This window comes from Fulmarus glacialis, unplaced genomic scaffold (assembly GCF_000690835.1).
Source record: "Fulmarus glacialis isolate BGI_N327 unplaced genomic scaffold, ASM69083v1 scaffold15127, whole genome shotgun sequence".
NCBI lineage: Eukaryota > Metazoa > Chordata > Aves > Procellariiformes > Procellariidae > Fulmarus > Fulmarus glacialis.
Genome location: NW_009221390.1, coordinates 72447 through 83572, shown reverse-complemented (window position 1 = coordinate 83572; position 11126 = coordinate 72447). Strand labels below are relative to the sequence as shown.

Below are 11126 nucleotides of genomic sequence, written 5' to 3'. Positions count from 1 at the left end.
CCTGCTGTGCAATCAGGCAGTTACACATTACTCTGACCTGACAAATCAGAGCCCGAGGCACTTTACCTTCTTTGTACGCCTTGATTATCTCTTTGATCTGAGCTTTTGTCCGGGATGCCAGGATCTCTATGATAACACCTTCACTTGTTCCTGCACCCTTTAATAGAAAACACAGTGGAGAAATAAAGGTGGAGAAAGGCATCTAGTCATGGAGTGTAATTTATTGCTAGAGAAGTATGGTCAAGCGAGGAGTCGGAGAGCAGCAAAGTGTTAGGCTGTATGCTGAGCTGTGAGAAACTGTCAGGATGAAAGCTGGAGACACAAAGCACATTTGGTTTGAACCTGGTTTCTTTTACTGAGGTGCCTAATTCGTAAAGGATGATTTTATATAAGACTGCACTTCTGCAATACAGTTCTGGACCTGGATAATTGATGACAGACCGTGTTAGAGGGATCTGAGGAGACTAATGCTTGCCCCGTCAGTCCATCTTTGTACCATTTTAATAGACCTCTCTGCATCTGAAACTTGAAAAGGTACTGTATCAATAGGTAGGATCCCAGCCAACCCCAGCCTGGCCCTTGCACCACCATTTCTTCATTTCTTAAAGGTTTCACGTTTCAGGTGGGGCATCAGGGCATCAGCTTTGTGTCATTGAGCTCCATCCACGAAAGGCACTGCAGAAAGCAGTGAAGAGATGTTTAACTGAAAACCGTCATCTGTGGATGTTCATTCCTTGCCAAAGCTAAGCTTAGTTTTGCTGTTGCCTTCCCCAGGCTCTATGAGACATGTACGTACAGAAACTCTCATACACCCCTAAATATTAAAGCAGCATTTTCCACCATGCGTTATGCATTAATAGCATAATTAACTATTTCTCATAGGCTACTGCTAATAACAAACTTAATCATGTAACAGTCCAGTTACTACCACTTGCGTTAATAAGCACAGTTACAGGAAATTAACATTGGATCCGTGCTGCTACTTAAATGTCAGCATGCAATTCACTTACCTTCATGGCATCATGGAGCTCCTTGGCATCATACTTGAATGGGGAGTACATGAGAGCTACAATGAGCCTCTCAAAGTCGCCACTCAGTTCAGACCTCAGGCTTTCAATCAGATCCTGTTAAACATGCACCACACAGTTACATAAAAAGCCTCAGTGGATCTCTTTACTGCCTAGCACTGTTAACATCCCCGTGGCCTACAGCAATGAAGCTGAACGACAATATTGTGTTGATCGTTTATTAGAAAAGGTCCTGGGACTGAAAAAGGCACCTAACTCCAAAAAGGGATTTGTCTAAGTCCTCCCACATTCCCTGTTGTCCCATTACTCAAGTACTAATTAATTCTGCAGCAGAGCAGGGAAGATAACACTTCCTCCACCCTGCTTTACTCAGCCAGCAGAACCCGGCAGCTGAAGGCCTTGAATTGAGCAAGGGATGTAGCTTCAGACAGAGCCAACTCCCAAAGCCTGCATATAAACGTGCACCCAAGACTTTTGCAGAATCAGGCATGCAGTCTGTTTGAAGATAGACTTCAAACTTTCCTTTCACTATAATGCAGGTTTTTTAGGGTATGAGTCACCATGTTTTAGTGGGATGCAAGCACTCTATTCATTGTCCCATACTCGCCTCCCCCCAACATTTGCTTCCCTTTCTTAGGCCCTTGCATGGCAGTCCCCCTTCCAGCAAGGGTCATTGGAGACTCCTGTTTCTATGCTGACCCATGAGCCTATATTGCTCTTTCCCAATACATTTCCTTCTTTCCCCCTCTTTAACTGTGACTCTCAGACAACTGGCTCCAGAGTACGGCTGGTGGAAGAATTTTCCCGATAGAAGTAAGATTTTATCAAAGACAGAAAGATAGCCACAGAAAAACATTGTTGTCAATAACAGCAGTTCATTTTCATTTTCAGAATTTCCAAACAAATGTACTTAGTCTTTAAATTGAACTTTCTTTGACATTTAAAAGGGCCCCAAACCAAACCAATATTTTACTCAAAATGCCACTTAGAAAGGTATCAATTTTTGTTATAGCTTTGAAAGCAATAAGAAGTTACACTTTAAGTTAAAATAGATTTTAAAAAAATATTGCTGGTCAAAATGTATTTTACCAAAAAAATTACAATCTTTGGGGGAAAACCAGTTTTTCTGACCAAAAATTAATTTCACACATTCACCCCAGGCTTTATAAATAAATATTAATCTACTTATTTGCATAAGACCTGCATATTGTTTACACCATGCTTGCAGGATGAACTGTACACCCATTTACTACATTCTGCATGCAGTGAAACAGTGACTGAATATGGCTTTGTTTTGGAAGAACCTTTCCAAACTGTCCTTTGAAGGATTTGGCAATCTGTTGACGCTGCATATTGCTCCTCTTGGTTAAGACATCAATTATAGCTTGTTCATCAGTCCCTGTGGAGAGCAACAATAAGCCATAAACACAGTGCACAGAATAAGTTGAGACTAGTCCAAAATCCCAGATCACGTATTCAGACAACCTTCCTAGTTCATTGCCTTCAAAATGTAGAAGTTTAAGTATGTATCGAGGAAACTTTAATTTCTAATTTTCCACATTAAAAAATGGTACGTCTGGCTGCAATTTTCTTAAGGAATGGCTTTCAACTGAGCAGTTATAAGCAGAACATAGAATTTGCACATGTGGTTGGAGTAAACTCACCAAGCCCTTTCATGGCCTTGTACAGAGTCTGAGCATCAGGTGTGGGGTCAAAGTTTAAAGCACCTGTCACGGACTTGCCCTCTGCTTCGCTCTGAAAGAAGAAGAAAAATACGGGACTTTTCACCACTGCTTTTCATCAGCTGAAGAAAAAGTATTTTGGAAAGTAAATTAGTATTATTCATTGCCTACACACGGGGAAGGCACAGAAGAGTGGAGGGGTTGGTTCAAAGCGTCCCAGCAGAGCTCCAAAGGGAACACAAGTTTCCTGCCTCCAACTGCCTCTACCAGCCTTCGGCGCCTGGCAGAAACATGAAGTGCAACGCGCGACTGACACTGCTGCAACAGTCATTAGGTGCAGGAATCTGGTAGAAAAAGCTGAGTAGGCTGGACTTTCTTATTGACCTGCTACATACAATACCTCATAATATGTATGCTGTCGTATTACACTGCTATTAGGAACGGCATTTCTTGGTGGTTTGGTGCAGGGTAGTTTTTACCCATAGTTTTTTGATTTCATGGAATAGTCATGCTCTCACAGACCATTTTTCTAGGTAGCAGCTTTATTCTCCTGCTGCTGCTTCACTTGTGCACAGCTGATTTCAAGACAGAAGTATCTCCGCTGGAAGGATTTGGGTCGAGAGACTACTTTGAAGGAACAGATCCATCTGGAGAAGTGCAGGTTTGATGTTCTTCCCTGAACCAAGGGCCAACTACACAGGAATCCTCCAGACAGACCCCTAAGGCACTGCCAGTGCTAGAGTCCCAGGCCAGAAAGACACGCTGAGATTTATTCCAGTCACCACAAGGTAGTGGAGCCATCAACCAGGACCCAGGCTTAAGAGCTTGAATTTAACAAAAGTTGTTAGTCAAGGGACTGGCTTGAATATATTGACGCATCTCTAGCAATAAGGTCCTATCAACAGGGAAGTACCTGAGTGGTTAGTCAGAGAGAGTCATCACCAGTTTATTTCAATAATGGACAGAGTTTTCTCTTCCTTAGCAGCAGAGATATTTAAGTTGCCCCAGTAAACTACTGTATTGTCATAGATTTACTTGCAGGGATATGATTAATATTGAACTAATGATATCAGTATGACTTGATGGATTTTTCAATGGGGCTGGCCTCAGAGCTAGATAAAAAGCACCTTCAAATCAGAGCTTACAGACCAGAAGGAATCACTATCTGACTTGCATAACACAGACCAGCAAGTGCCACCCAGCAGCCTCCTGCTATGGCGCAAATCCCTTCTGCTCTTATCTCCTGTGCTAAAGAGGGCTCTACCCCTCTTCTCCTAGAGTCTCATCCAAGTTGTCTCCAGACCAAATGCCTTCAAGCGATCCTTGCCAGGCAGAAAAGCTTGTGGAAATTCCCTTCAGGACCTGCATTCCTGGTTTTTAACGAGAGGCTGCAAGATTAATAGCTGCATGCTCAGGAGAGCCTGTCAACAAATGCCAGGTTTAGCCTAGCGCCACAGCTGAAGCATACCCACACTGTGCAGCGCAGATGCTCGCAAACTAGCTCAGGTGTCCTTGTTGAGTGCTTTACTGGTAGATACAGCTTGCACATGTTTGCATGCTGGCCCCTTTGCCAGCCAAGCTCTGGGAGCAGTGACAAACAAGCAAGAGGCAATGATGAGTATCAAGAGAGGTAGTATGTTCATCAGTCAGGAAGATCTGGAAGAGGTCTTCAGTTTGCAGAAGTCTGCTTTACAGCCAGCACAGAGACAGACTCTTGTGCTACCACACCCTGCTCCCAGCAGGGAGAGCAGCTGCAGAGTGACGGTATCAACAGGGAACTTCTCACTAGATGCAGCTTTGAGTCCCAATAACTACCGAGCAGCAAATCTAAGGCTGTGGCGAAGCTGTCACTGCAGAAAGAGCAATGACAGACTAAAGCATTGCCACCCCCAAAGGTTTGTCATCAGTCTGGAACAGTCTGGAGGTTTGGCTGAGCTGGTAGGACCATTGCAAGCGCTCCTTTTCTGCTCCCCTTTGAAGTCAGCCAGCACCACCACAACTGCCCTGGAAAGCAGATTACACTCAACCATCTGATTTGGCTCTGAAAAAGATGGACAAACCTCTCTACCTGCATACAAGGGCTCATATGAAAAAAACACGTTGGACCTGTGCCTGGTGACTCAGAGAAAGAGGGAGTGCAAAGCTGAGCTTTCATTTGGAGGCAGAGGAAACAACTTAAACAATAGTCTTTTTTTTTTTGGTACTAATTCCAATAAACATTTACAGCCCATCCTGGCTCAAGTAGCGCACTCATGACTCACTCATACACCTCATTCTCTGTGTATTTAATTGTTCCAGCACAGGTACAATCACAACAGGTTTCCAGAGTAACCCTGTTCAGTTTGGTCTTGTTTCCCAGATTAATTGATCCTACAATTACCTAACTGAAACTAGGCATCTGTGTAACACTCATGTGAAGATGAATAATTGGCACGAAAGCAATGGAATCAGTGTTCCTTACAGCTGATGCTCTGAGAAGTTTTTTACCTATAAATGAAGGGGAAGGGAATTAAAAGTTTTTCTACTAAAATATTTTCAAACCTAAGCAGTAGTTTATTGAAAAGCTGGCATTTGGGGACAGGTGGGGTTACTGGTTTTTTTCAGTGGAATGTTTCTGAAAAAGTTTCACATTTTTTCACACTGTTGCTTTTGAACTCCATTTTTTATGAAGAGTTTGGAAAACCAAAACAATTTTCTACCATCCTTTCTTTGCCCTCTCACCTTCTCTTCATGCCTCCACCCCCTACAACACCAACAAGTAAAAGATCATTGGAGCTTTCAAGGGCTTTTCTCACTCTAAGTTTTCAAAAGATTTCCAGCTTGGGGTGGGGTGGAACAGATCAGCAGAAAGGGAAAAAATAGAGTCAGAGCTACTCCAATCTTTGGGAAAAGTCTGTTTTACTGTACTAAACTTCCAAAAGGAAATAGGGAGGCAGAGGGAGATCAGCAGAAAGGAAGGTTACAGTTTTAATCTTTCTGGGGGAAAAAACCCCATGCTATGTTCCGAGATCAGGAAAGCTGCCTATCTAAAGGAAAGTAGGAATTAGCTGGGTATTCCCCAACCCCCAAGGTGTTTTTTTGTTTTGTTTTGTTTCTCCAGGTCCCACCCCTCTGTTGCAAAATCGTAGCTGAGGACCTGAAAAATGGTCACGTCCATGCAAAGTGGTTTCTCACTCCTTGATGACCTATTGCACCTGAGGTAATATAATACACTGCAAGACAGCTCTCCTACGCTTCCCGGGCACCTTTGCTGGCACGTGGCAGGAGAGGCCCCTTTCAGCCCCTGCTCAGCTCGCCCTTTGCACAGGCTGCTGAAACATGAAGCCTTCTTCACAGCAACGCGGAGCGGGGACACAAATCTTTCCAAAGATGACACAAAAGCAGTCAAGAGAAAGCCTGTGCGCTACCAGCAGTGGTGCCGGGCAGGGGACTGGGCTGGGGAAGAAGAGTTCTCTACCAGTATTCCTCCCTTGCATGTCTCCAGCAGGTCTCTTCCAGGCTGCGGCTTATAGGTATCTGGAGATAAAGTCTGGGGGTAAACTGGCCTTCCACATATGGGAGAGCTCCCATCGATGGCCACAGAGCTATGCGCATCAGCAGAGCTGCCTCCTGCCTGGCCTGAGCCGTACCCTGGAGGCCACCTCAGCACACCCCACGAGCATCCCCCCATCCTGCCACATTCCCTTCAAAGCCACAGGAGTTTATAAGAGAACATACACAGCATTTCTGGCTCCTAGCAGACAGACAGGGTGTCCAAGTCCACATCGTTGTTGCAATATCAAAAACCCACCAAGGAAAAAGACACTGTGGCATGACCACATCTCCCTCTGTGACCACAGCCTGCCAGCACAACTCGGGACCAAAATGGGGACAGATCAGTGCCCTGAACTCACTGCCACAAGAGAGGGGAGCAGATGAAGAACCTGCAGCTTTCAGAACTAATGCAAACCTCAGCTGTGTTGCTTTGCTGCTCCCCGGTACTGTCTCCCCATGCACACAAACACCCCTGCACCGCTCTCAACCGAAGAAGAGGGAAAGTCTGCTCCTCTTCTTAAAGCCAGCAACCATGTTAACACCTTCCTTAATCAAGGTTTTGGAAGTGCTGAAAGCTATTTCATAGTCAGAAAAATGAGTAATTGGGTCTGGCTGTTTTTTAAAGGGAAACATTTCATTCCCACACAGTGCCTGCTAAGTCAACTTATCAGCAACTTAGAAGTCAAGGTGTCTTACTTCAGTATTTCCTCTACTTACCCAGGCCTTCCACCATGCCATTGCAGTCTCAGTAGTGATACCTGGGTCTGTTGGTGAAGAAAACCAAACGTATCACACCTCATGGTTAGGGAAACAGAGATTTGAAGGGGGTGGAGGGAGAAGAGAAAGAAAGAAAAGTTCTTTTCAATAAACTTACCACAAGAAAATTGGAATAACTGTACTCCTCAGGAGGCTTATTCCCTCTAGAAGCTGCAGAACGTAACTGGCCTCTCTGTGCTGGGAACACGCAGGTATAAACCATCCATATCTACAAATTCCATGGGGCAACGCCCTCAGATGTGACTCAACCTGTTTTTTCACATATGATCTCACAGGGAGAGATCAAGTTGCTTAATAAACGAGGCTTCCCTTGTGAGGAGCCCTACATTCAACCCCGTTGACTAAAGCTCATTGTAATTTTTCCACTGCTTCTCCCCACACACACACCCTTCCCCACTAACATTTTGGCCTCTGGCATGAACACCACATGCAAATTACAACCAGGTAATTTCTCAGCATAAAACTCCATTGAGACTTGGTGAGTTCTGCTACAACAGAATAAGCCACTCATAATAACGACTATTTCTATCTCTACCTATCTGGAACACAGCAAAACAGGACTCCAGAAATTTAATAAACCCTCCTCTACCTCCCTTCCTTCAAAAAAGCTTTTTAAAAAAGCAAAAAACAAAAAACCAAAAAAACAACCCAAAACAAAAAACTAACAGCCACAGCCACACCCCACACCATACATGTCCTACATCGTAAAGCTCAATAAAACAGCAGACTGTGCAGAGACTCAGGAGGTCCCCCCATCCCATACCTAGACTTGCACGGCATCAGTCAAGAAGCATCTCTAGGCTAACGTAGGACCAGCACATTTAAGGCTAACAACTTTCAGTAATGCCAACCCCAGCAAAGTTGTCGTAAGCCTTGCACTAGCTGCTGTGACATGTTAAGGCTTAGGAGTAGAGTGTGAAATGTTATTTTTTTTTCCTTTTTGTGTTTGTTTTAAAAAGAGCTGAACAGCTCTTAATGCTTTAATTTGGAGAAATGTTTCTGTGAAATCAGCTGAAATATGTTATGGTTGTAGCAATATTTTCCTGTCTAGACTTTTGTCAGAATCCACCCGTGCCAGCATTTATTTATTTATTGTAAATGGAAAGCTGCCCTGATGGAAACGTTCCCACCAGTTATATCTTAACCCTTGCTATATAGGAGCTTTGTCTCCTCTCACATTTACAGACCCACATGGGATGCTGTGTAAACACCAAACTACCGAACGTCTCTTATTTCCTTCCCACACATTGCTATTTCACTTAACCCAGCAGGGTCCCCCATGGCCTGGGAAGCTGCCCTGGCTATTCCCAAAAGAACGAGCTGTGCCAGCTGCTCCTGCCTCAAACACATCCATCATATGGTGAGGGGAAGTTGTGAAGGAGGAGGCATTGCCATTGCTTGGCATAATAAGCATGCTGCTAGGGTCTGCACTGGCTTGGTTTCTAGCCACGTTTGAGAGGCAGGTTCATCAACAGCACACAGCAAGGAGAGTTCACGAGTGGTCCTTCGTTCCTCCTCCTCCTGAGGGTAAGGTGGATTCGCAGGCAGGGTGGATTTGCTTTTGCTGGATCCCAGGGTTGTGCCTGGCTGGCTACATATGCCTTTTCCCTGTGTTGGGATTTAACTGGGTAAGCTTGCCATGGAGGTCAGCTTCCTTGAGGACCCCAAGGACAAAGAAGCCCTTCTAGACAGAAAATCACACAGTCACAGCAAACAGCTGTAGGTCACAGAGGGGAGCAGAGACCAAACCAGACAGAAAATGGGAAAAAGCCCAAGTGGTCATTCTTGCCAGCATGAACTAAAAAGGCTGCGAAGGGACACAACAGGGGATTTTAATGCAGAGAAACACTGGCCAGATTTTAAGAAATCAATATGGATGAGCTAGGAAAGGTCTGGAGAACCTGAGCCCTGCAGCAAGGCTCAGAGCAGCACTGCACAGTCTTAATACAGACCAGAGCAGTCGGCACTCGCAGACCGGTGGAGCGGGAGGCAGACACTGCAGTCCAATATCTCTTTTGCTTGCGCAGATGCTGTTAAACTGAGCAGCTTTAAACATGAACAGCCTCATCTTCACTACATTTCTTGTCCCTCCCTTAACACACATGCTGTGTATGTGAGTGAGCATATCCGAGGTTCATGCACTTCACTACTGTGTACCAGAGAGACATATCTTTTACAGCACCAGTAAGCTATGTAAGGCACAACCTCACATATAGCTCAGTGATCACCCTCAGGAAGATGCAAAACTTCAGAAAAGGGGCAGAAGATGATGCACGGGTTCTCCCAGGCCTCACTGTCTCACACCCCCCATCCCACCCCGAGGCCATTTTTGCCTCTCAGGTAATACTCCTTTTTGGAAAGTGAACTCTAAATGTACTAACAAGACTGTCAGTAGAAACTCTGCCCAACATCATATTAAGGTGGTTAGAATCTGACTCAGACAATGATCCTGTTTGCTGGTACTGCGGCATCCCACAAAATACAGTCATCTCTCAGCTATCTGCAAGATGGTTACCTGGGCAGTGGGTCAACTGTGCTGTGGGTACAGACACCTGTAAAGTGTCTCCACCGTCAATCTGTCTCAAGCCTCATCCACAGGCCTCCTCTAGGCTTTCAGAGAGTCCCTGCTCCTGCCGATAGCCCGGCACAGCCATCAGCCAGCCAGGCTGAAACCCGGAGCAGTGGGCAGAAACCTCCAGCAGAAGCAGCACATGCACCATAATCAAGTTTGGTTTGTGAGTTTTTAAGCCATTTGGTCCAAATCAATTTTCAGCTAGACAAAATGAAGAAGCTACCAGGGTACTTCGCTTTTCTTGACTCTGCCCTTGGGACTTTCCAAGCTTGAACCAGTGACATTGGAGCTGCCCCTGATATATACTCAACCAGTGTAAGGAAAGTTATAAAAGAAATCACAAGCAGGATTTTGCTCAACCTTTTTCAAACCCCAAAAATATTTAAGGCATGAAATAAAGGTGCTGATAGCCTTAGAACAGCGCATTACTGGCATTGTTTCAAGAAGCTTTTACCACCCATTAAGCTCCGACTGCTCTGTTTTAGGTCCAATTAGAGCAGTCTAAAGGATATTCTGATTTAGATTGAGGGTGACTAAAGTCTTCTAGGGTACAGAGGCAGCCCCCTTTTCCATCTGCAGGTTTGTAAAGTCTGGCCCTGTGCCTGAAAAGTTTCAGGCCAAGAGCAGACTGCTTTGGAACATGAAAGCTTGTGGAAACAAAGTTCTCAACTGCTCAGCAACTTCACTTACTCCATGGCTTTCACTTCTATTAGAACTTTTTCAAGCCTAACAAGAACAGCACAGCCCGTTGGGAATTTCACCCCAAAGTTTGGGGATTTTTTGGGTTTTTTTCAGCCAGGCACTTGGAAATCAAGTGGAATCATTCTGGAAACAACAGACCAAACACACAGAGATACTTTTATGCAAAGCGATAATCTGATGAATCGTATAACATAACTACTTAAATTTGAGGAAATCAGAGCTCACCTCTCAGACCAAACAGGAAAGAGGTACTCTGTTACAAGGCTAAAAGCTTATTAACTTTCTCCAATCCAGACCATGTAGAACTGTAGCTCTAATGAGGAGACAGTTCAGCAAACTGCAGAATTTTCTTTTATACATAAAAGAAATCACCAAACTCATGCAGTACTATGCTTTCCAGGTCTGGACATACCCCCCCTTGCTTACAAGTCTTCTAGCTCTACACCCATTATTAACAACACTTTGCTCTACCTTCCAGTGACTTACACCACTCTCTTGCCCCAGCAGTTGCTGTGTTTGCAAACAGGCTTGCGCTCTCTCGCTGTGCAAACTACACTAGTTTCATCCTGCTGATTTTAAGCCACTGTGCAAAAAAGTCCAGAGACCAGGCATTACAACCTGCTTCTGCTGCTCCCTTTTTTTCCTTTTCTTCCTGTTTATCACTAGTTAAATGGATACAGCTGAATGCCTTCACAATTCTTTAGAGCAAATGCCCTTACATCTAGTAATCAGCTCACCATCACCTGAAATCAGATCATTATATGGGAGAGCTGTGTAAATTTGCCAGCAAGCCAATCCAAACAAAAAGTTGTTGTCTGTTTATGAAAGAGG

The 11126-nt window shown here is 44.6% G+C and overlaps 1 protein-coding gene across 3 annotated transcripts in view; it reads right to left on the bottom strand.

Moving 5' to 3' along the window:
• Window positions 1-6995, bottom strand: part of LOC104079169 (annexin A8-like) — a 13809-nt gene extending 6814 nt beyond the window's left edge. Inside the window, exons 1-5 of one of the 3 annotated variants that reach the window (XM_009581101.1) lie at window positions 6962-6995; window positions 2693-2783; window positions 2333-2427; window positions 1011-1124; window positions 67-157 (exon numbers count right to left, since the gene is read on the bottom strand). In XM_009581101.1, the coding sequence (XP_009579396.1) occupies window positions 67-157; window positions 1011-1124; window positions 2333-2427; window positions 2693-2783; window positions 6962-6982 (412 nt within the window). In that variant the 5' untranslated portion in view covers window positions 6983-6995. The remainder of the gene's footprint in view (window positions 1-66; window positions 158-1010; window positions 1125-2332; window positions 2428-2692; window positions 2784-6961) is intronic. The other 2 variants (XM_009581103.1, XM_009581104.1) reach the window with 2 other exon arrangements.
• Between the last annotated feature and the right edge of the window lie 4131 nt (window positions 6996-11126).